Source organism: Pongo abelii, chromosome 2, assembly GCF_028885655.2.
Source record: "Pongo abelii isolate AG06213 chromosome 2, NHGRI_mPonAbe1-v2.0_pri, whole genome shotgun sequence".
Taxonomy (NCBI): domain Eukaryota; kingdom Metazoa; phylum Chordata; class Mammalia; order Primates; family Hominidae; genus Pongo; species Pongo abelii.
The window spans coordinates 18,355,246-18,381,355 of NC_085928.1; the positions used below are offsets into that span (position 1 = coordinate 18,355,246).

At 38.6% G+C, this 26,110-nt stretch overlaps 1 protein-coding gene across 4 annotated transcripts in view; it reads right to left on the minus strand.

Annotated features, from left to right (window-relative positions):
• The window catches only part of CFAP91 (cilia and flagella associated protein 91), a 71,689-nt gene that overhangs the window by 8,932 nt on the left and 36,647 nt on the right, over positions 1 to 26,110 (minus strand). Inside the window, exons 10-18 of one of the 4 annotated variants that reach the window (XM_054551437.2) lie at positions 25,588 to 25,730; positions 22,145 to 22,225; positions 21,597 to 21,713; positions 19,763 to 19,834; positions 18,375 to 18,521; positions 14,859 to 15,080; positions 11,773 to 11,921; positions 11,135 to 11,226; positions 7,946 to 8,107 (exon numbers count right to left, since the gene is read on the minus strand). In XM_054551437.2, coding sequence (XP_054407412.1) covers positions 7,947 to 8,107; positions 11,135 to 11,226; positions 11,773 to 11,921; positions 14,859 to 15,080; positions 18,375 to 18,521; positions 19,763 to 19,834; positions 21,597 to 21,713; positions 22,145 to 22,225; positions 25,588 to 25,730 — 1,184 coding nt within the window. In that variant the 3' untranslated portion in view covers position 7,946. Of the gene's footprint in view, positions 1 to 7,945; positions 8,108 to 11,134; positions 11,227 to 11,772; positions 11,922 to 14,854; positions 15,081 to 18,374; positions 18,522 to 19,762; positions 19,835 to 21,596; positions 21,714 to 22,144; positions 22,226 to 25,587; positions 25,731 to 26,110 lie in introns of all 4 variants that reach the window. The other 3 variants (XM_054551438.2, XM_002813245.5, XM_054551440.2) reach the window with 3 other exon arrangements.

Consider the following 26,110-nt stretch of genomic DNA (forward strand, 5'->3'; position numbering starts at 1 on the left):
ATTTAACAAAAGAGAAAACAAATTTTCACAACATTTTTGATAAAATTCAAAATACACTACTAATAATTGACTATAGCTTTTTGTAATATAGTTATCTTAATGAAAAGAATGGAATTCTTATTTGGGGGAATAACATTTTGCTTAATTTGGGTTCAAGTCATTGAAATTGATTGCAAATGTTCATTTATTAATAGTGATGTGTAATTAGATTTTCCTCTTTCTCATTTCGTCTTTGAAAATGAGATTTTCCCCTATCTTATCTCATCCCTATCTCATCTTTGAAAATGTCTTTTCATTCAGAACAGTATGGCCAATACTGGTATCCATCCACAATTATATACTTTTATATAAATATCCATATTTATTGCTTGGAAGGCATTTATAGAATTCCATTAGATTCTTCTCTTGATATTTTCTTTTTAGCATGTCATTACAATACAGATTAATTACTTCCAATTGAAGGTAAGATGAACATGCTTCCATTGCAGATAAATAGATTTTGAAATTTCCTTTGTACTTGTTTCAAGGTCCAAAAATGCTACTAGAAAAGTAGTTTAGGCTCAGAAAATACATACAACGCAAATATATGTAGGAATGAAGATCTTCCTTCTTGTTTTAACTTTTCATAGCATAGGAAGTATGTTATTTGGGATTCAAATAATGTTAGTTGCCAATGAAGGGACTTTACCATAGCATAAGCTCTGCATGTAAGTTCTGCTTGCCTTGCAACATTAGGATGGATTCATTAAAAAATATTACCAAGTCTGCAGCAAGAGCCAATTTCCATAGCCATTCAGTGTTCTGTAATAGTAGCTGAGGATGGTGTCCTTACTTAGAAAAATCTCAATCTTGGCCCTGAGCTGGAAAAAAATCACACTGAAACTTTACCACTCTGAACCACTGAATGTCAGTGTGATGGTGCAAGTCAGAATATTCAGCTTATCTTTCTGACCAAAAACCAACCAACCAACCAACCAACCAAACAACACACATACACAAAAACCCACATAAAACAAAAAATTACAGAAGTGTCAATGGTTAAGTCCGTGGAACTGAGTGAATTTTATTACTGACATAACTGGTTAAATAACACGAGAAATTCAAACATTTCTCAAGCAGAAAAAGGGTACCTACTGAAAACCTAACGCTAACATTACATGGGAAAATTTGGCCTTACTCTGGGGGCTCCTCTGCACCCCAATCCATCATGCCAGCCCACACAACTCCTCTGGTTTCTCTTTCCCCTGGTAATGTCCCTCTGCCCTTGGCAAGAATTCTGTAGTTGTTGGGCGTAATATTCTACAAATGTCCATTAGGTTAAGTTTTTAAAAATTATGTATCTAAAATATTCTATTTTAATTTTATTTTTATTATTATTGAGACAAGGTCTTGCTCTTTCACTCAGGCTGGTGTGCAGTGGCATGATCTCAGCTCACTGCAACCTCTACCTCCTAGGCTCAAGCAATCCTCCTGCCTCAGCTTCCTGAGTAGCTGGGACTACAGGCACACACCACCATGCCTGGCTAATTTTTTTTTTTATGTTTTGTAGAGATAGGGTTTTGCCCTGTTGTCCAGGCTGGTCACGAACTCCTGAGCTGAACTGATCCACCTGCCTCGGCCTCCCAAATTGCTGGGATTACAGACGTGAGCCACTGCACCCAGCCAAATATTTCATTTTTAAATGTTTTTTTCTCTCCACTTGCTTGTTAGTTCCTGATAAAGATTAAAATTTCCCAGAATTATTGTGGATTTGTCTATTTCTCCAGGCAGTTCTGTTAAATTTTGCTACATTTAGGGTGAGGCTGTGCTATTAAGCATATTTAAATTGTGACATTATATCTTCCCAATAAGTTAGACCTTTATCTTTACGGCATGTCCTTCTTTTTCTCTAATACTTTCTGCCTTAAAGTTTTCTTTGATATGAATATTGCTATATCTGCTTTTCTACGGGTGGTGTTTTTATGGTATCTTTTTCAATCTTTTAACTTACAACCATTTTGTATATTTAGATTTTATATAGGCTTCTTGCAAGCAGCATATAATTTAGTATGATTTTTATTCAGTCTGGTAAATTCCGACTTTACTTGGAATATTTTGTCTATTTACATTTAATGTACTCAATGATAAATTTTGGTTTACATCTACCATTTTATTCAGTGTTTTCTATTGGTTCTGTTTCCTTTTTTCTCCTTTCTATCCTCTTTTTGTATTGAGTGTTGTGAAAGTTTAATCCCATTTTCTTCTGTTAGTTTAGATGTCATGTATCTCTTTACTATCCTTTCGGAGTTACCCTAGAGGTTACAAAATGTATCCTTGAGTTACCATGGATCATCGAGTTATCAATGTCAACTTATACTTTTATCCTCCTCCTAGACAATGCAAGTGCCTTAGAACAATTTAATCCATTTAGCCCTCTTCTGACTTATACATTACTCTTTTGCTTTATAACTGCATTGCTCCTATTATTGCTGTTTCTTATCATTGTTGTTTTATGCAGTCAATAAGCCAATCCACATACCTGTCCTTAAATTTATTTCCAACCTTCCAACAGGGATAACTTTTCTTCTGCTTAAAAAGTACCCTTTAATAATTTCTTGAGTTGCAGATCTCCTAGTGACAAATTTTATTAATTTCATTTGTCTGAACATGTCTTTCATTGCCATTCTTGAAGAATATGTTTGCATGAAGAATATGTTTGCCTAGAATCCTACTTTATTTTACTATTTCAATATATTGAACATATCATTCCATCTTTTTGGCTTTCATTGTTTCTGACAAGAAGTCAACTGTCAGCTTAATTATTGCTCTTATGAAGGTAATTTATCATTTTTCTCTGAATGCTTTTAAAGGTTTTTCTTTTTCTTTTTGGCTTTCAGGAGTATTAGTATTCTAAGATGTATCTAGGTATCATTTTCTTTTTATTTATTCTGCTTAGGGTTAAGAAGTCTTCTTGAAAACAAGTCTTTTACCGTTTTTGGAAAATTCATATTCCATATGATCTCCCAACATATTAGTAGTCAAATTTCTTCAATCAGTGGTCCATGCCTACTCACTTTTTCTCCTTTTCTAAATCATTAAGTTATTCTAAATCTATCCTTCTCTCTCTTCTGTAATTTCTATCCTTTTGTCTTTCTGTGCTTCTTTCTAAATATCTCTGAGGAGAGATTCACTGAGTTTCTCACTTTTGCTACTGTATTTTTAAATTCTGGAATTTCTATTTTCTTCAAATCTGCTATATCATTTTTATTATGTCCAGTTCTCTTGAAATTTTCAATATTGGCATTTACTCTTTGAACAGAGTAAGTGTCTTAGCTCAGGCTGTCATAACAAAATACCATAGATTGGATAGCTTAAACGGCGGAAATTTCTTTTCTCACAGTTCAAGAGGCTACAAGTCCAAGATCAAGGTGATATCATGGTTAGTTTTGGTTGAGAGTTCTCTTCCTGTCATCTAGATGGCCACCTTGTCACTGTGTCTTCACATTGAAGGTGGAGGAAGAGAGGGAGAAAGGAAGAGAGAGAGAGGGAGAATAGCAGAGAGAGAGAGGGAGAATGGCAGTGGGAGAGAGGAAGGAGAGGAGAAGCACTGTGATGTCTCTTCTCATAAAAGCAATAACCCCATCATGAGGGTTCTGCCCTCATTACCTTATCTAAACCTAATTCTCTCCCAAAGGTCCTGTCTCCAAATACCACACTGGGGGTTATAACTTCAACATATGCATTTTCAGGGACACATTTCAATCCATAGCATTCTACCCCAGGTAGAATTCATGTTCTTCTTGCATGCAAAGTACATTCATTCTACACCAACAATACCAAAAGTCTTAACTCATTCCCACATCAACTCTAAAGTCTAAAGTTCAAAGTCTCATAAATATTATCCAAATGAAGTACGGGTGAGACTCAAGCTATGACTTGTCCTGAGGCAAAATTATTCTCCAGCTATGAGCCTGTGAAACCAGCCACACTATGTGCTTCCAAAATGCTAATGGTGGGAGAGGCATAGGAGACATATTTCCTTCCAAAAGGGAAAAATCAGAAGAAAGAAATGGGTGATGGATCCTAAACAAGTCCACGACCTGGCAAGGCAAATTCCACCGGATCTTAATTCTTGAGTATAGTCTTCTTTGGCTTAGTGTCTTGCTTTCTAAGCCCACTGGGGTGGCAGCATCATTCCCATGGCTCTGCCCGTTTGACTCTACAATACCCTATCCCCATGGCTCTAGGTAAGTGTCCTGTCCCTATAGCTCTGCTGACCCAGGGTCCCACCCCACAGCTCTGCTGAGCTGGGGTCCACTGGGTGGTCCTTCTTCCAAAGCTCATGGTGAAAGCCACCTGGCTGTTGAAACTGGGACAATGGCCCTGATGATCTCTGGATCTCCTGTGGAATCATTTTTCCTTCTTCTTGAAGAATAGTGCATGTTTGCAGCTGAATAGTTCTATCATCCCATCCTGTCTAATTCAAGAAGTCCAATCAATAGGCTTCCTTAACTTCATCCTGCAATGTTTCTGCTCATATGATCTCATACACTTATCAAATGTCTGTTAACCTACCCTTAGCATTCCCATCAGAAAGAGCTTTTTCATTTTTTCCAATATGAATAAGCTAAGAATTTTCCAAATCTTCACATTCTGATATCTTTTTGCTTAACATTTCCTTCTTCGATTCATCTCTTGCCATTCACATTTTATGATAAGCAGTCAGGAGGAACCAAATTGCTCCTTTAACACTTTGCTTAGAAATATCCTCAGCTAAATATCCAATTTCATTGCTTGCAAGTTCTTCCTTCCATAAAACACTAGAACACAGTTCAGTCAAGGTCTTTGACATTTTATAATAAGTGTCACCTTTCCTCTAGTTTCTAATAATATATTCAATATTTCCATCTGAGAACTCACCAGAATCACCCTCAATGTCCATATACATAGTATGTACCTCAAAACTCTTCCAGCTTCTACCCATAACCAGTGGCAAGGCCATTCCTACACGTTTAGGTATTTGTTACAGTAGTACCCGACCCCTGGTACCAAAATCTGTCTTAGTCAACTGGGGCTGCCATAACAAAACACCATTGACTAGATGGCTTAAACAACAGAAATGTATTTTCTAATAGTTCTGGAGGATAGAAGTCCACAGTAGTCAACATAGTTATTTTAAAGTCTGTGTCTAATCACAAAGGCATAAGAATGATACAATGGACTGTGCGGACTTGAGGGGAAGAGTGGGAAGGGGATGAGAGATAAAAGACTATAAATATGGTGCAGTGTATACTGCTCTGGTGATGGGTGCACCAAAATCTAACAAATCACCACTAAAGAACTTACTCATGCAACCAGATACCACCTGTACCCCAATAACTTATGGAAAAAATAAATAAAGTCTGGGTCTAACAATTCCAATATTTTAGATCCTTTTATGTCTGTTTCTATCATCTGTTGTTTTTGCCGCTTGTTCAGATCGTCATGTCTCCTCATGTACCTGAATATTCTTGGTTGTGTTCTAGAAATTGTGAAAATAGAGGTCTAGAATAATGTTAACTTTCTGTAAAGAGAATTTACATTTTATTTCTGGCAGTTTCCTTGAGGCAATAGAAACCAAGGATCTCGTTAAGTTCAATTTCTGGGATTGAGATTTTTAAAATCACTCAGATGATTAGAAGCTAAACTATATTATATGCCAGGGATAGTTTACTTCCAGTTAACCCTTACCACTAGGGCATAGACTTTTAGATTCCCTACCCAAAACGAAGAAGGTTTACCAGGGCCCCAGCCTTGACTCAAGTTTTTTGTCCCCCTTGTTTTGCAAAGCTTTTAAAAATACTGCTCAGCCTTTCAGCCACATTTTCTAGAATTGTCATATTCTTCCAGGAAAAAAGTAGCTCCAAATGCCAGACCCAACCCTCTAAATTTCTATTTTCTCCAGATCTTGGCCCAGAAATTCTTCGCTACTTTATTAGCTCTCTGTTCAAGCTAATTAAAAATATGTATTTTTAAATACATATTTTAAATCAGTGGCCCATGCCTACTGCCCCTTTCTCTAGACATCATTGAATAATCTCACATCTGTCGTTCTCTGCTTCCCTCTGTAAGAAGGAAGAGGGAGGATATACTTTGGGGACAGCTAAGCTTCATGTTCCAACCATTTAATTTATTGGTTGATCATCTTCGTTGAGTGTCTGTAGTTAGCCTGACAACTAGACTTTTTTGCAACTAGATTTTATAATTATCATATATGCTTTACATAGGCTTTAATGAAATATATTTTACTTTCACTAAGTATAAAATAGAAGATGACTTTTTTTCTCCCCTGGCTTGATTTCACAGGTCACTCTGGATGTCATAGAGTAGGTATCATAATCAGAAGTAAAGGCAGATGCATTCAATGCAAATTGTGTAAATTATTAATCTTATTAAATTTGCATGTCAGAAAAATGACTACCCCAACCTTAAGGCTTGCTTTTATCACAATAATAAGGTAGCCAAATGCTTTGGTCCTTGAATTTACATTTTATAGACAATATATAACATTACATGTAATAGATGTTTTATATTTTCAATTATTTCAGAGGTTATTTTACTATTAAAGACAAAAGTTTTTCTGCTGTAATTTACAGCCACAGTTTGATATTTAAGAGTCACTTATTAGGTTTCTCTCTGCAATATTTCTTACCTTCCCTCTCATCTCAACCCTCCTTCCATGATTCCTTTTGGTTGAGACTTAAGATTCCATACTATTGGACCAAGGACTGAAGTAGAGAAATTATTTGTATAAGATTATGCAATTGGTGGCAGAGCTGGCCAATACACAAAACTTCTGAATGCCAAACTAAAATTTCTCCCTAGCCCTGGTACTTTCCCCAACCTGATGGTTGGTATACCTTCACGGCAAAACAGCAGCAGATGTGCCTCTACCACAAAAGGGTTGAGGGAGAAAGTATAAACAAAAAGTTCACTCCATTCCCCTTCTCATGAGAATTTTACTTTCAATTGACTCCCTAGCTCTGTTCTCCTAGTAAACTGATAAGGTGATATGTGTCAACTGTGTTACTAAGCAACTTGAACTACCTAAAAATGACACCTGATTGGCAAATTCCATCTGAACTGGGAGGAATGAATACCTAATAGAAAACCACAGCTTTGAGTTTCTGTGAGTATGTTGACTTTTGTAGCTGGGCAAATCCATGGTGGGGACCCTGGAAGCTATGCCTATGGAATTATTACAAGAGATTCCAGCTCCTGGGGTGTGAAGCTTTTACGCCAGGGCAGCTCCTGTACCCACCCGGCGTGAACCTCTTTTCCTTGTATTGTATCTGCACTCCGTAAACTAAGGACTAAAGAAAATAGCTATGTGTTCTGTATGGCTATGGCAAGGGCTCCTACAGGAAGAGAAATGTCTGATGTTGCCTTGCTGGAAGCTGTTTCCTGTCTTATATTTTTCTAAGTACATTCATGCCAAATATGGTCTATGTTAGTCTCGTGAGTATGACAGCCTTTGGTTGAGCCCAAGACCAACCCCTTGTGGGCACTGCAGAAGGTGTCTGAGCTAGAATTGGGCAGGCTCTGTGTCTCATGCCATGCTTACAGCTAGAACAATGCATTAGGGCATACCTTGTCTACTTCCATAAGAACAAGATTGTTTATATATAACACTGATACATTCTATAGCTTCATTTGACGAGGTACACACATGCTAAAAGAACCCATAAAAATAATTTAGAGTCCTATTTTTTGTATCACAAGAGTCTAATTGCTGTAACATCAACTCTAATTTTCTAATAATCTCAACAGTAGATGCCATAACCTAGAGGAAATGTGCCAATTTAAGTGGAAGTCCTCCATTTCTTAAACAGCAATCTTCACATTATGATTGAGCACAGCACAAAGCTGAACAATGCCACTTTTCTTCCTTTCTCTGCTTTTTTTCCAGGTGGAAAATCAAACTCACCTTAGCTGTTGTTCTCATTTTGAGTTTCTTTCTCAAGTAACATGGCAGCATTTGAGGCCTCATCTTGCTCTCTCTCAGTTAATCTCTTTTGAACCATGCTTTCCGTGTAACTGTGGATGATCTGATGGGCTGCAAGAATATGTTTCCGCTGTGCGTTCCTCACTGTGCCAAAGTAATAGAAAAATTTTCACTCTGAAAGTCTGAACAAAACCATTCCCAAATGTTTCAAGAGAGTCATGATAGAAATAATTTTGCAAACTAAAGGTAAACCCAACCCAAATCTAATTTCTTTCTGCTCCCTCTGTTCCCACTCTCTGGTTCAGCCCAGTCATACTCCTTCCCACCAGGCTTGCCTCCATTCCACTCCTCAGCAGTTTCCCTCACCTGGAATGCCTGCACTCCAAAACCTGGAAAGCTCATGTCCAAGATCCTCCAGGAAGTCTCCTCTGACTACAACAGCCCAGATTTACCACTTACCACACTTGAGTTTTTATCAACCTATTCAGCATTGAAGCACTTCATGTGAGTTACATTTTGTTTGATATCTAGAGTGTAAATAACTTACAAATAAAGACATTGTCTTATACTTCTCTTTGACCCTTAGTTCTTAATGTGGAAGGGACCTACTGATTGATGACGAGTTTACGAGCTCATGGCTTTAGAACATAGTCCTAGCTCCAAATTCTAAGAATATTCACTATCAGGTAAGCACCTAAGCCCTTGGAAAAGGAGTAGTGATGACGATGATGTTAGCAGTTAGCATTTGTCCTTACTTTGTGCCAGGTACTGTTTTAAGCAGTTGACATGTAATTATTCATTTAGTCCTCCTAGAACATAGTATTTTAATATCCGCATTCTCAGAAGAAGAAACACGGACACAGAGACATTAGGTAATTTACCTAAAGTCAAATAGCTAGTAAAGGACCGTAAGAAGTACTGTGGATTCTTTGCTGTTTGGGTATCAGCTAGTTTAGATAGGGTAATTCACTCAGCAGTTTTTAGCACTTCACAGTAATATGGTTGAAAAAGTGGGGGCTTTGGAGTCACACAGACCATGGTTCAAATTTGCAAGTCATATGTCCCCAAGAGCTAATTTCCATTAAGTGAAAAATGAGAATATACCTACAACTCTTAAAAGAAATTGAGATAGTGTACATTTAAAAATGTTTAGTGAACTTCTTGGAACTTAGCATGCATTTAAAATTTGGCAGTTACTATTACTTTATATCTATATACAGGTATCTTTAAGGTCTTTCTGACCCATTGGCTTTTCAAAAGGTGATATACCTCAAAATCGTCTGTATATAATATTATCTTAATTTTGGGTAAAGAGTGTATATATAATACATATGGTTCTCATTTGAACAGAGAGAAAAAAGGTCCTAGTGTGCTCCCTGTTCACATGGCTTTTTTGATTTGGCAAAAATATAAAGGGAAGAGGCTAAGGACTCACTCAACTTGCCCAGTAAGTTCCACTGGATTCCTTTAGCTCAAGTCTTCCTCCAAATCCTCAACTCAGACTCCCAAAGTGGGGGAGGGGATCACAAACTAGTAAATTTTTTTTTTTTTTTTTTTAGACAGGGTCTCACTTTGTTGTTCAGGCTGGAATGCAGTGGCACAATCTCGGCTCACTGCAGCCTGCACCTCCTGCTCTCAAGTGATCCTCCACTTCAGTCTCCCGAGTAGTTGGGACTACAGGTGCACGCCACCACACCTAGCTAATTTTAAAATATTTTTTGTAGTAACTGGATCTCCCTGTGTTGCCCAGGCTGGTCTCAACTCCTGGATTCAAGTGATCTTCCTGTCCCAGACTCCCAAAGTGCTGGGATTACAGACTTCAGCCACTGCACCTGGCCACAAACTAGTAAATATTAAACCCAGTTTTCCGCCTCTCTTTCAATCCTAGGGTGGAATTCAACCAAGGGTGTAATGGCTTTGAAGCAGGCTGGCCTCACTTTGAACTCAGGAGAAGTGGAAAGGAGTTGCATATTTTCTTAAGGTCCTAGAAAACATAAGGTCCTTTTACAACATAATGTGACACAGAAATATATTACTTGATCTGAAAATTAATTTTTTGTATAAGCACTATCATACACTATTGATGTGAGTTAACAATCATTTTGTGGGGCAATTTGGTAATATCAAATTGGTAGAACGATGTTTTCGTAAGGAAATTTGGTACTATCTAACAAAATGTAAAATACATATACCTTATAACCCAGCAATTGTACTGTTACGAATTTACTCTCAGAAGCATGGCCGGGATATGTGTAAAATATATTGATTGAAGCACTGTTAGTAACAGGAAAACAAACTGGAAACAAACTAAATGCTTATCCTTAGGGGGTATTGGTTTAAAAATTACACTACAAGCATGCAATGGAAAAATCAGGTATTTCTTTGTCCTCTCCAAATGTGTTAGAACTCCACCATTTCTTTATCCCTGATTAAGCAAATTGAAATGTTAAGCATTTTTCTGCTTAAGCCCATCTGGAATTCCCCTGTATAATTTTCAATGCTTCTGAGCTGCTATTTCACTTAAATATTGGTCTTCTCCTGGTTGCACCCCTCTGTCTAGGATCAAGCCTGCCATCAGCGGTCTCAGAGCTATGGAAGAATCTTATTTTTTCTGTTTAAGATAGTATTTTCTCTTTCTCTACTGACTAAAAGCATCAATCTTTAAAAACATGCCACTGGTGACAAATGATAAATTAGGATATTTATACTTGGATGGAGTTCCAGCAGAAATAAGCTATTTGGGATGCAGGCAGAGCAGCAGGGTAGATTTAGACCTTTCTAGCACCCCTCCTTTTTAACATTCACGGTTCATGTGTCCTGCCTCTGAAAGGCTGCTACGATGTGAAAATCTTTTATATGCTCAATATCTGTTTTATGCTTTTTAAAAAAAATTTAAAAATACAGCTCTTCTGAAAGCTTGGGAACATCCTTTTAAACAAGGTTTGGATTTTGATACTGTCACTCTTAGAACTACAACCCATCTGTACTAGAGTTGATTATATTCTAGAATCAGACAGCATGAAGAGAACCTGACAAGCTCTGAAATAAGAAAATTCAGTGATCCTCCTTCAGAAATTTCCTTATCCCTCTGTTTAATTTTAAATCTCTTGGATATTGAAAATAATTTACATCTTTAAAAAATCCTAAAGTAAAGCATTTACATTGGCTTACCTTTTTCTTTGACAAAGTATTTTTGCACCTCTGGGATCAGAAAACTATAAACCAACTCAGCAACAATCTCCTCTGACTGAAGATAGGTTCGGCTAAAAAATATAAAACAAATTGAATTATTTCTTTGGTTTTTTCACTTGAGCTGCTGATTTACGCTTTCCTGCTGTGTAAGCAACTCCATTCAAATCCCACCATCACCTTTTCCTTGATTAAGTGATCTGAAATATCACATTCCTGGCAAGTTTGTTTAACTCCACAAAAAAATGTGGATTTCACCCTGTCCTTCAGTCACCCTACCTGCCAGGAAGGGAATGTTGGAAACACAGCTTATACACAGAAGCCAACAACCTTGGGATGAAGTCCCAGTAATGTTGTACACATGTATTCACATTGTTTTCATGCTTCCGAGTATTCTTAAAGTAAACAATGAGAGTAATCCAGATTGCAGAGGATAACTGAGAATACATACGGAGGTATACACATATTGGCTTCTCAAGAGTTATGTTAATAAAACAATGGACGCTGAAGTATGAGTTATTTGTTTCTACTTGGTGGTGAAATTGTAAGCTCTTGAAAAAATATATACGAGTACCAGCAAATGGGCTGTCCATTTTACAATCTGTTCTCTTGATACACACCGGCTTTCCATTTCATAAGCAATGTCATTGATTTTCTCAGCCATCTTCTCTATTTCTGCCCTGGCTTGTTCTTCTGCAGTATTCGCTTCGGTATTCAGTATTATGTCTTCTAGGTAGGAGCTTATAGTACTATGGTGAACTTTAACTACCTGCAAAAAACAATAATACCCTCACTAAAACAGGTATGCTGCTGTAAACAACACAAGAAAAATACACAAACATTGGTTAACTTTTTCTAGCTCATATATTTCATTTATTAAGTCAACAGCCCCTTCACTAATCATTCATTTTCTTTAGCATCTCATCAGTCTATTTCTCATTCACCTACCTACTCACTCTGGGCAGCCCACACCCATTTAGCCCATTTCAGAAGTATGGATCTTATTGGGTGGGGGGGCAAGACAGCACTGCTGAAGGATCATGGGCTTCAGAGTCAATAACGCTGGTGCAAATCCTGGCTTTGTTCTTACCAGCAACGTGACTTGGTCAAACTACCTAACTGTAGCACAGACTAGGAGGTATTCTCCAATGTCCTTTCTCTCCTTCCTCTTACATAATAGAACCCCTGGATTTTAGCTAGGCAAACAGGTGCCTAGAATAAAGACTACATTTCCCAGCACCAACAGGAGCTGGATTGCCCATATGACCACGTTCTGACCAAAGAAAGGATTCTTAAAGGGAAAGACCTGGCTTCCTTTTTTCTCTCTTCATTTCTCCTTTCATGAGGACATAATGCTGGAACACCAGCAATCATCTTAAATTGCCAGAAGGGCTACGACCTAGGAATAGTAGAGCAGAAAGCTAGAAGGATCCTGGGTCTCTAATGAATTTATTGAACTATCATACCAGCCCTTGACTGCTTCTTTTTAAGGTTTACTTGAAATCATGAAATAGGATACAGATTTTAAAAGTGCATTGCAAGCAAACTCAGAGATTAGAAAAGTAAAACAAAATAAAAAGTACACAGCACATAAATGTATAGTGTAATGAATTAGGGTAAAGTCAGAACCCATGTATTATAGTAACTGCCAGTATCTCAGAAGGCCACCATGGTTTCTTCCTTTACCACAGCACCTTCCCACTTTCATGGTGAACACGTTCTTTTCTCTATAATTTTGCTACCTAGGTATGTAACCTCAAGCAAAGTAGTTTAGTTTTGCCCGCTTTACTGGTGTATGTATATAGAAAGATTAAGCATCAACTGTGGCATACTTAGTTTTGCCTGTATTAAGTATGCTGTCTCCTCAACAGATTATCAGCTTCTTAGAGGTAGGGCATTTTTCTATTTCATGTCTAAATGTAGCTTTGTATCTGAGATAATGCCTGGGACTCAGTAACAATTCAGTACCTGTTTCTGGATTGGCACTTTGGCACAATTCTGAGTATACGATACTGTACACCGATGTGTAAAACATCAACCTTCAATCCCTATGCCTTCTCTATGGGAGAGTCTCAATGGCCAGTTTAATACAGTATCAACCAAACAACTAACCAACCAAAATATATCTGCTGAATGCCTATTAGGTACAGGGATCTATGCTGTGTTGTGCAAGGCACAAAGGGAATATACAATATTCATGCTCTCATAGAGCCCACCCTCTTATTCAGGAAGCAAGTTGCATCTATATGGATCAATTAGACAGCTCAGTCATGTAATAGTAGAGAGATGGAAAGTTTACTATGGTCCATCCATAGCCATATATGTACCTGTGTGTTTATGTATATCTTTATAAATGTGTAAATTTCTGGACACGTTTGTGCGTGTATGTATATGAATAAGGAAACGTGTGGCTATGTGTGTTCCTCTATGTCTTGCTAATATTGTGCACACCAGATTATATTTGTAAATATGTCCTCATGTGTGTGCCTTCAAAAATGTATGTGTATTTAAAGATGAGTCTATGACTTTATATCTATGTTTCTCACTATCCAGATGCATATTTTGGAAATTTATTAAATATTACATTTCTGGTTTATAATTTATGTGCAAGCATATTTCTCTTCAAGAGAATCTGTTTGAATGGAGGTTGGGGAAGTAGGATGGAAAACAGTCATTATATTTTAATTAAGAAGGTTGAGAATTAAAATGTGGATGATATTCGAATCTGTGGGTCCATAGCTGGGTACATTTTTTACCTAAGTGGTTCTTAAATCAGGCTAGAAGGGCTATATTAACCCTTTCTTGCCCTTGCTAGACAGAGCTTATGTTTTCTGACATCATTCCCATTTAGAAGATATCTTCCTAAGAAGCTTTTTTTTTTTTTTTTACCAGCTTTTTCCTTTCTCTGCTTTTGTGTATAGTAGCTCCTCTGTTCCATTTCTTCTTATTCTCATCCCCAGCTATTCTTCCTTAGTGATATTAGGTAAAGGATGGCAAGTTCTGATTTGGCAATAATTTCTACATCTCAGTCACTCTTTTTGAAGAAAAGTGTGTTAACATTGGTAGGAGGCTAGAAGCTGGTCACCAACTTCCAAATTTACATCTTCAGCCAAACCCTCATTTCTAAATTCCATCTTGTAGATCCATCTACTGAAACAATACCTCTGCTTAGATGTCCCAAACGAAATATAAATTGATTTCCTGATTCCTCCCCTGCCCCTAAGCTTATTCCTCTCTCAACTTTCCTACCTCAGGAAATAATACCATCATCTTCCAGTTGCTTAAGCCTGACACTGGATGTAATACTCGACTTCCTGTCTCTCACTCTGGCCTTCATTACTTCAACAGCTCCTTCCTGGCCGCCTTTTTCCCCCTCTGTCCTCCCTCCAGCCTGTGCTCCACACAGCAAGTGAAGTAACTGGCTTAAAATGTGTCTCTGGGCCCTATTTGTTTCCTTCATGGAACTCATTACATTTTCTAATTCTATACACATGCGTATTATGTGTTATTTAAGCTTTAGAAGAGAAGGGATAGTGTCTGGGTTTTTTCCTCCAAAGTTGCCCACAATGCCTTTGTAGAGTGCCTGGCATACAGTAGGAACCCAATGCATAAACAAAAGCCAAATGCCATTTTATGTAATGAGCTTCCTTTGGCTTGACTTGGCTCCTTCTAGGCAGCGTCCATACACCCAGCTGCCCCTACTTGCCTCCTTAAATATCTCGTCCTCCTCCCGCAGGCGCTGTTTTTCCACCTGGCGCCGACCACTCTCTTCAGCCTCTCGTACCCGCCGCTGGCGCTCAGCCAGCATGACAAAGGCATGGATCCTCCTCTCCTCCTGCAGTCTCACCAGCTCTTTGGACAGGAAGTCAAACATGTCTGCTAGTGCCCTTCCTTCTAGTCCAGCCAAATGGTTTTCAACCAGTGACACCTTGAAAAGAATAACATAACTTTAGGGACACAAATTCCCCTATGAGTGGTGATTATTAGAAGAGGCGCTGGATTACTCAAAACTCTTGGCAGTCAATTCACTTTCAGAATGCATTTAATTTTTACTGGGAATATTATCTCTTGATTGGCTCCAACCAATCAAGTTCTTATGAGGAAACAGAGGAAAACTGAGGCACGAGAAAGTAGATTGTTTGATCAGTCCCTGATGGACCACAGCCCTCAAATAAGCAAAAGGATTTAGCATGACTTTTCTGTTAGTGACCATGGAGAATGGTTTTTTTTCTTTCAATTTTATCGACAAGGTAAAGTGTGTCTTCTCAGACATAAAGGGAAATGTCAAGTTTTTATTAAAGATAATATTGAAGTTTAATCAAATTGAATCTCCTAGAAATTCACTCATGATACCTGTTAATTTTTCAATATCTTTCCTTTCACACAAGTTAGGATTGAGATCTTGAATAACATGAAAGTAGAAAACCTTGGTACTTTTTACTCTTTTAATAACTTTGAAGTCATTAACAGCAATATTTGAAGTAGCACAGGAATGGCTGGGCATGGTGGCTTAGGCCTGTAATCCCAGCACTTTGGGAGGCTGAGGCAGGTGGATCACCTGAGGTCAGGAGTTCGAGACCAGCCTGGCCAATATGATGAAACCCCATCTCTACTAAAAATACAAAAATTAGCCAGGCATGGTGGTGCGTGCCTGTAATCCCAGCTACTTGGGAGCCTGAGGCAGGAAAATTGCCTGAGCCCAGGAGGCAGAGGTTGCAGTGAGCCGAGAGCACGCCACTGCACTCCAGCCTGGGTGACAGAGACTCCATCTCAGGAAAAAAAAAAAAAAAAAAGCACAGGAAACAGACCAAATGTCCATCTAATCACTGAGGCAAAATTAGGGACCCATTGTGCTCTCTGCCAGAAGTCAGCTACAGTGCCTATTTATGAATCCCTGTGTCCTGGCTTTGACATATGGAGAAGAAAAGTGTTTAAGATGACTTTGCAACTTCATCCCCTTTCCTCTCCTATCCTTGGTTGTAAGGGAAAAGGGCTCATCTTCCAGTCACATGCCACCTTCTCAGTGACAGTTCTCCCTCTATGCTCAGCTCCCTTCCTGGTTTCTATATGAAGGGAGGGAATACTCAGTTCTCAGAGGCCATGAGGCTATGGGTAAAAGCATCAGTCAAGTGTGGTTGCTGGCCCCAACACCACCCATCTTCATCCTCACCTGCCTCCTAGCCCACACACACTTTCTAACCACAAAGTTCAACTTTACTTATATAATAGGGAGAGATGGAAAGAAAGGGCAAAGCTAAGAGCATCTCACTACTCCTCCCATTCATAAACAGTAGATACTCAGCCCAGAGATCACAAATAGATTCTCTCCTTGTCTCCAGGGAGCATAAGCTCCCTCACTCGGGGTCAGGTACAACCTTGAAAATCCTGAGGTGGCTAGAAATCCTGCTTATGTTTAGCCTCTTCTCTCAGCGAGAAATCTGGGTATGCACAGGCAGTACAATCTAATTTGAAATTAAGGGAAATGTTTAGGGAGGGGATTCCACTGTAGTGACAGAAAGTACTGTGTTACATAATTGGGGGTTGTGCATTTTCTGGACTGTTTTCCACAGAAATATAAGAGAAGGGGGAAAAGGGCAGACCAGCACTGCTGCCTCTATACATGAGGTGCTCACTCCCTCAGATCCCTGCATATATCCAGGGTGTATCCAAGTACAGCTGAAGGTAAGCAGAGTGAGTCCTTCGCTAAGTGACAGCTTTGCCCATTAACTCCTGCCTTAGCTGTAGGTGGACACGATTTCACTCACACGTATATCCACTAAATGGAATAAATGAGCTGAAAAGCCTGGGTTAGCTTAGCTGTACCCACTGAAGTCATGATCAGAAACCTGAAAGGGCCAAGGAGGGCATTTTTTCATCCACAGTCCCAGGGCCTAGCGCTTCCAGGGCATTCTGCTCCTTATCTGAGCTTTTCCAGGACTCTAGGACTTCTAGATTCAGGGACTCCAGTGTTGACATTCTCCTCTTCCTTCTCTGGTTCCTCTGTCGGGTCTCACAGCCTGTGGCTTGCTTCCTCCCCGTTCTGCCTCACCCCCAAAAAGTTCCCCAAGCTCAGCAACCATCCATGGTGCTGCTGTCATGTGAAAGAAAGAAAGTTGTAGTCATTTCCAGGCTGCTTACCATTTGTGCCCAACTCCCACATAACACAAGAGCTATGTATGTTGCTAAAGGGCGGGTCATATTAAGTATTACTTCCCTATAACACTAAATTCCGTGCAAATTGATTCTTTTTCAGATTGACTTACAGAAAACTGGGAGAGGGAGTAAAATAAAGTGTAGCTATACTATGTCAATAACATTTAAAAGTGTGTATACATATATAGACAAACATTGGAAGAAAACAGGAAAAATATTTACAGTTGTTGGTTTGGAGCTGTAATTCTTAGCTGTGTAAGGCGGCACACAGCTGGGAGGTCATGACGAAAGTCACCACACATCATGAAACAGTAACACATTTAATATGCAGTTTAACCAGCACGAACTATGACAGCTCTAAAACTCCAAAATAAATGCTAATATTTTAAGATAAATCTTATTTCTCACTTTTTTCATGTTGCTTTTGTTATTTATTCAGTCTACAAAGCCCTCACTAACTGAAATACAATAGTCACTGGATATTTGGGAAAAAAAATGGAAGGAAAAAAATCTTAAAGTTGAAAAGAATGCATTCTTTTTGTTTTGTTGTTATTGTTTTGCAAATAAAGAAAAAATAGCACCATATTCAAATCAGTAAGGGCACATCTCCAATCAAATTAAGGACAACAGCAGCATTATTTAAGAATTCCAGCACTTTGGGAAGCCGAGGCAGGCGGATCACCTGAGGTCAGGAGTTCGAGACCAGCCTGGCCAATATGGCGAAACCCCATCTCTACTAAGAATATGGAAATTAGCCAAGCATGGTGGCGCATGCCTGTAGTCCCAGCTTGGGAGACTGAGGCAGGAGAATCACTTGAATCCGTGAGGCAGAGGTTGCAGTGAGCCAAGACTGTGTCACTGCACTTCAGCCTGGGCGATAGAGTGAAACTCCATCTCACACACACACACACACACACACACACACACACAAATGCTGACAGAGTGATGGGATTGTGGGGCTGTTTCTTTTTCATAATTTCATTAATTTTTATTATAATGTTGCTGTGTGATGATAAAATCAAGGGAGAAAATTTAACAAGAAAGTAACAAGAAAACAAAAAAGGAAAACCTTGTGCTCATGCAAGTTCCTCTGCCGCTGTAAGGCCAGGGTCACTTGCTTCTCGGCTTTTTTCACCAGCTTTTCATCTTCTTGTAGCGCGTGGCAGGTGCGCAACTCCTGGATCAACTCCAGTCGCTTTTCTTTCCCTTCAAACATCTGTATCAAATCAAATCAAAGAGAGACCTGCAAGTTAGCATTCCTTTGTGCCAAGCACTAGGAGCCACATGCAGTGACTTGTGAGACACTTGTGAACAGTGGGTTCTGTCCTGCCTTTTGGGTTCCACAGAGCAGATGTGTCCCACAGAGCTAGAGCTCAGCCCTCTTTTCTGTGCCTTCAGCTTCTCAGGCACAAAATGGGCTTAGTTTTCAGTGAGCTGTGCTTAATTTCTGAGAATGCCTCTCAAGGACAAGATAACAACTCCAGCGTCATCTGAAGAAACCAGAACCTTCCCCTCATTTCTTGTGCTCCTTCTCTAATAAACCTGAGGATGGCATTTTTCGTGGCCATATTTTCTTTTCCAATAAATCTGTCCCTGGTTTGTAATAATCTGTTGTCTGAATTTAACTGTGGCATTTCTCTTGGGAAAATACTGAGAGTAAAGAACAGTGCTAAACACAAGCTGTCCATCCAGCTGATTTACTCATCATATCTGAATCTCTTATGAGTTATAGCTGTCTGGGAACAAAAATTAACTGGGGCTTTATATCAGTCCATTTTTTAAGTGAAGTGTGCCTGCTCCAGCAACACAAATAATCTGGCTAAGGCTTTACAGTCAGGAAGACCAGAGCTGAATTTGCTGGCAGATAACTGAAGACCAGAGCTGAATTTGCTGAGGAATCTCCCTCAGACTCAGATTACTTGCCTGTAAAATGAAATTATGGATAGGAAAAAAAAATGAGACAACACATGTAGAGCAAAGAATAAATAGTGTAGGCATACAGTAAGGGTTCAAAACCGTAGTTTATTATTTAGCTATTTCATTTGTAATGTAGGTATTGTCAGACATATGCAAACTCAAATAATTGTATTATGACTGTGGAAAATTAGGGAATCCACCTGGTTGATAATGCTTAAATAGCCAAAATTCAGGTGAGAAAATGTATGGATTTAACAATTCCAAGGAAGAAGTGAGTTTCATACTGCCTTAGTTACAACCATGGCAAATAGCAGGTAGGTCCTTCCTGTCTCTCTCCTTGACACTGTGCCACCCACCCGGACAAACAATGCCATTAGAAGGAAATGGGTCACCCGAAGTAAATGGGTAGGCAACTCAAGAGTTTAGCTGAATAGGATAGCAGGGTGCAAAAGGGAATTCACTCCAAGGAACCAAGCACATATGCATTCTAAACAATTTTCTCAAAAGAGAAATGCAGGGCCAGTGGTTGGACCTACACACCATGTTCTGAACGACTCTGCCCCGGAGTAACTTTTGAAGGTAGATCACAGCCATTTCTATTTCTTCTTCTTCCTAAAAGAACAAAGGGAGAACCAAGCAACTTGAGAACTGCAGTAGTCCAAGCATCAAATATTCTTTTGAAGACTTATTTCAAGCAAGACAGACTGTGCTAGATGCCGAAAAGATTTAAAGAGAAATAAAAGATGGTCCCTGCTCTTATTGAACATATAGTATTTTAATGTTACTTACATTAGAATTCATTATTTTTCATCATTAACAAATCATATTACAAGCAAAAAATTCACTCCCTGCCATGCTATCCCTACAAATAAAACCACTTTCATTTCCCTATATTCCTTTCCAGCAAAATATTTCTTAAAGCAACAAGTATTGCTTATAACATCATTTTGCAATAGGATTTTTCATGTTTGATCATCAGTAGACACAAATACAGCTAGTCTATGTCAGAGTAAGGTACTTCTCACAAAAATTTAGCTACGCTGATAAAATCAGAATATAAGAGACAAGGTTAGCCATCTATAAAAATCGTCTTAAAAACTCTGTATCCAAAGCAGAAAAAGCAGGGTCTGGAAATCTAATTAAGATTCCTTTGAATGTAAAAAGAAAACAGCAGTCTAACTGATGACATTAACACACATGAAAGACAATGTGTTGTCAGGCTGGGCACAGTGGCTCATGCCTGTAATCCTAGCACTTTGGGAGGCCGGGGCAGGTGGATCACCTGAGGTCAAGAGTTTGAGACCAGCCTGGCCAACATGGCAACACCTCGTCTCTACTAAAACTACAAAAATTAGCTGAGTGTGGTGACACATGCCTGTAGTCCCAGCTACTCATGAGACTGAGGCAGGAGAATCGCTTGAACCCAGGAGGCAGAGGTTGCAGTAAGCCAAGGTCGCACCACTGCACTCCCACCTGGGTGACAGAACGAGATTCTGTCTCAAAAAAAAAAAAAAAAAAAAAAAAAGACAATGTGTCAACCAAAGGCCTGCACAAAGTCTAGAAAAGAGAATGTTATCCAGCAGCACATCCCCACCGGCTGGTGGGAGCTTTCTGGTCCCTCTGCAGGAGCCACTCATCAGAGGTAGTAACAGGTGTTAGTGTGGTCTCCCACCAACACCTGCCCTCAGCCAAGAAATACACCAGCCTTCTGAATACAATCTGGCTTCTTGTGAGGACTGTCCCATACTGAGAGATAATGTGCTGACCAGCCAAGAGGAACAGCCTGATCCAGTAGGCAGTTATAGTCCTCTCTGTAAAGTAATAAATTTGCATCATGGATTCTCTAACAGTTTCCTGTGGATTTGTTTAGTCTGAGTCAGTCCTCTAAGTCCTAACCAACTCTGATACCTTGCTCAAATTGAGTGTGGTGAGATGTGGCCCTGGGCAGGGCCCTTTGAGTCATTCCCACCCCAGAAGCAAGCCCGTCTTGATGACACCTCTGGCATTTCGTTCCTCTTCGACTCCAACAGTCATCAGCCATCTCTCCATGTGGGAAGATAGCTATGGTAGCTGATCATCACTCAATCTTCTTTTCCTATTTCATATACATGAGCACTACCTTCTGATGCTGATTTTTCATAGAAAGATTTTTTAATTGTGTTTTTATTTTTGAAAAGGACTGGGTTTAGATTTCATTTCATCTCGTTTGTTTTTGTGTGTCTGATGTTTGATACATAAGAATAAAGACAATATTTAAGTCAGAGCTTGGGAAACTAACACTGCTAAATTAGATTTGCTTTAAGCTAAACTATCCTAAGAATAAGCTGACAACGATATTGAATTTAGCATTTCAACTAAAAAGTTTCCTACTTACATTGGACGTCATTTCCAAGGTTGGAGTTGGAAGCCGAGGTTGAGGTATTGGGTTTCTTTGAAGGAAGCGAGGGGGTTTCTTTGCTTCAAGAACTTTATTCTTCTTATCCAATAGTGCCTGAAATAATGCCAATTAATATAATCTCTTATTTTTTTAACAAAAATTTGCATAAATTTAAGGAGTAAAAGTGCAGTTTTTTACATGAACGTATTACATAATGGTGAAATCTAGGCTTTTAGCATACCCATCACCTGAATAATGTATATTGTACCCTATATTTTCCTTCATTACCAGATCTAGGTCACAGATATAAATATTAATTGGAATATTAATATTCTCTATGGTGATGCTAGGTCAGCTTGAGAAACACTAACAAGAATGTGTGTATCTCCCAAGAGGTGCTACAATATTCCTAAAAATATGTTAACCGACCAGCCTGACAACCAACATAGAGAAACCCCATCTCTACTAAAAATACAAAATTAGCCAGGCATGGTGGTGCATGCCCGTAATCCCAGCTACTCGGGAGGCTGAGGCAGAAGAATCACCTGAACCTGGGAGGCAGAAGTTGCAGCGAGCTGAGATCGCGCCATTGCACTCCAGCCTGGGCAACAAAAGCAAAACTCCATCTCAAAAAACAAAAAAAAAGTTAACCACTGACTAAACATGGTTATATTCTTGGTGTATTCATCAAATGATGAGTAGATAAATAAAATGTGGTATATTCACACAATGGAATGTTACACAATCATAAAAAAAGAATGAAGTACTGAGATGTGTTAAAACCTGGATGAACCTTAAAAATACTATGCTAAGTGAAAGAAGCCAGATGCAAAAGGCTATATACTGCATGACTCCATGTATATGAAATTTCCAGAATAGGCAAATCCACAAAAAGAAAGTAGAATAGGACGGGTGCGGTAGCTCACGCCTGCAATCCCATTTTGGGAGGCCGAGGAGGGCAGATCACGAGGTCAGGAGATCGAGAACATCCTGGCTAACACGGTGAAACCCTGTCTCTACTAAAAATACAAAAAAAAATTAGCCAGGCGTGGTGGTGGGCGCCTGTGGTCCCAGCTACTCGGGAGGCTGAGGCAGGAGAATGGCGTCAACCTGGGAGGCAGAGCTTGCAGTGAGTGGAGATCGCACCACTGCCCTCCAGCCTGGCGAACAGAGCGAGATTCCATCTCAAAAAAAAAAAAAAGAAAGAAAGAAAACAATAGAAAGAAAGTAGAATAGTGGTTGCCAGGGGCTGAGGGGAAGGGGGAATTGGAAGTGAGCACTATTAGGCATGGGGTTTGTTTTGGGGATAACAAAAATATTCTGGAATTAGATAGTGGTGATGGTTGCACAGATTTGTAAATATGCTAAAAACTACTGAATTATATATTTTTAAAGGGTGATTTTATTGTGTGCGAATTACATTTCCCCCACTCCCCAAAATAAAGGGGCAAACAAAAACTGAAGGAATTCATGGCCAGCAGACATTCCCTGCAAGAAATGATAAAAAAAAAAAAAAGTTCTTCAGGCAGGATAAAAATGTTATAGATCAAAAACTTAGATCGATATAAGTATAAGAAGAGCAGAAGAGAAGGAATAAATAAAAAATACTGTTGTTCTTATTTTTATCTAAAAGATAACTGTTAGCTAAGCAATAAAAGTAAAAATGTATAGGCTGATTATAGCACTTGGACGAGTGAAATGAATGACAGGAATATCACAGGGAAGGGAAGAAGGAGTTGGGAATAATCTGCTCTAAGGTGCCTGCTCTACCCATGAAGTGGCATAGTGTGATTTGAAGATGTACTTTTATTATTTTACATGTATAATCACATACTGGTCCACAAAGCAAGCCTCATGCAATTTCAAAGGATAGGTATCACACAGACTATGACCTCTGATCACAATGCAATTGAGTTAGAGGTTAATGAGAAAATGAGTTAAAATTCCTGCATATTTGGAAATTTTAAAACACACTACTACTAAATACTCACAGATTAAAAAATCATAATGGGTTTTTTGATATTAGAAATTAAGAATGACAAATACTACATATCAAAACTAATGAAATGTACCAAAAGTCAGTATTTTGAAGGAAATGTTTAACCTAAAATACTTATATAAAACAGATGAATGCCTGAAACTGATGAGCTACATGTGCAATTTAAGGAAAGACCTGTGAAACAAACCCTAAAAAAGTAGAAAGAAATATAAAATAAATATAGGAGTATAAATTCATGTGATTAAAAAATATAATACAGAAAATCAACAAAATCAAAAGTTCATTGCTTGGAAACACAAATACTAAGAAAATAAGCAAGCCTTCAGTAAACTTGATTAAGGAAAAGAGTTAAGGCATAAATAAACAATATTATAAATGAAAAAAGTAGACATGAATAAGATAAAACAAACATTTAAAAGATTATAAAACAATACTATCAACAATCATATGCCAAAAAAATGGAAAAGGTAGGTGAAATGGAATTTATAAAAAATATAATTTACCAAAAATAATGCAGAAGAGTTCTATAAGTTGTAAAGAAATTGCAGTAGTGGTTAAAATTTTTCCTATGAAGAAAACATTTGTCCCAGATAATTTTATATGCATATTCTACCAAACTGAAGGAACAAATCATCCCAATCTTATTTAAACTCTTCTCAAAAAAGAAAAAGGAAGGAATATTCCCAAGTTCATTTCAGGAGACCTGCGTAATTATAACACCAGCCCCATACATAGTCAAAAAGAGAAAGAAAAACAAGGTCATTTCACTCATGAATGTAGAAGCAAAATCCTAATCAACATTTGAGTAAATCAAATCCAACAAGGTATTGAAAATAAGCTGTATGCTCTGACCAAGGCAGGTTCATCCCAGGTATGCAAGGATAGATTAATATTTGTAAACAATTATAAATGTTACTACAATAATTAAAAAAAGAACATATACAAAAATTGTGTGATAGAGATAAATATTTGATAAAATTCAACATAAACACATGATTAAAGGCTTTAGTAAATTAAGAAGAGAAGGGAACTTCCATAACCTAATAAAAAGAATCTATAAAAAATCTTAACAGAAAGTGAGAGAATGATGAACACAGCATTCAGGATGGGTGAAAGGAGATGGGGGCGTGGATGAGGTGGGAAAGAACCACCTCGATATACATAAATTACTGTTAAGGTCCTGTTTTGAGGATAGGTTCCCATCAATTTTTATTAACTACGAAAATCAACTGAACAAACAAGCATGCATGGGCCAGTGATGAGAATGTATCATAAAACAGTGGGCCTCGAGGTGTGGTTCCTGGACCAGCAGCAGCAGCATCACCGGGAAACTTATAAAAAAGGCAAATGCTCCAGCCCCAGCTCAGACCTACTGAATCAGAAACTTTGGGGATGGGGCCCAGCTGCATGTGTCTTAACAAGTCCTCCATGGGATTCCGATGCACAGGAAAGAATGAGCACCACCAGCATAAACCACAGATTCTGTACACCTATTGTTCAGCTACCGAAAGGGAAAGCCCAGCTGGTGGATGATGTTCTGTGGGTCTTGGTGAAGGCTTTAACTAGAGCCTTTAGAGCTTTAACTAGATGAGAAAGGAGTTGAACATGACTCTTTTTCTTCATATGCCCTAATCACATGAACACAAAAGGGAGAAAATCAGGCCTATTACAGCTATTAACACCAACAATAGAAACTTGCTACACCTTAGTATAGCGTCAAATTTTATATAGAGATCCAAGTGGAAAACGCTTTCAGAAAGTAATATCACTTCTGCAAATGGGGAAAAAAATCTCCAAGAAGTCTCCTGAAGTGTGAAATGAGGGGAAATACACATTGGTTCAGCACAGCATGGGCAACCTCAGAAAAGTGCAGAGCAGAGAATGTAAGTCTATGTTTGACCCACTGGACATTGCTGCAATTTTTGGAGTGTAGCATTTATCTGCAAAAATCACACTAGAAGCATTTTGTCCTCCCGATAATGATTATACCTTATGAACCTCTGCCAACTCATAATCCAACCTTGCTGCCCTCTTCAGAAAACCAGCTTTGGTGGTAACGACTTTAGGTTTTGGAGCTCTGATTCGGGGTTGTGTCACAAAATCTGGGAGACATGACTCAAGTTCCACTAATCCTATGGGAAGGAAGTACATGTTTTTAGTATCCAGTGCTTACATTTATTATTCTTAAGGTATATTGTTAACTTTTGTAGCTGTTTGCCAAGCAGTTTCATTAGAATTGTTGAGAGGGTGTATCTTATATAATAGAATGAAGTGTCCCTGACATGTAATAGCACATTTCCATATAATTAACTCATGTTGTCAGTGACTTAGACTGTACAATGAGAAATGCATTCTAAAGTGAAAATATTGCCCTACAAAAAAGTAGCAATTCCACAATAATAATCAACAGAAAATTAATGATTCTATGATATGTGGTGCCATTCTTCTAAAGGAGACGTTCACCAATTTATTACATTTTGCTCTGGAGATGGCCAGCCAGAGCTACAAGTTC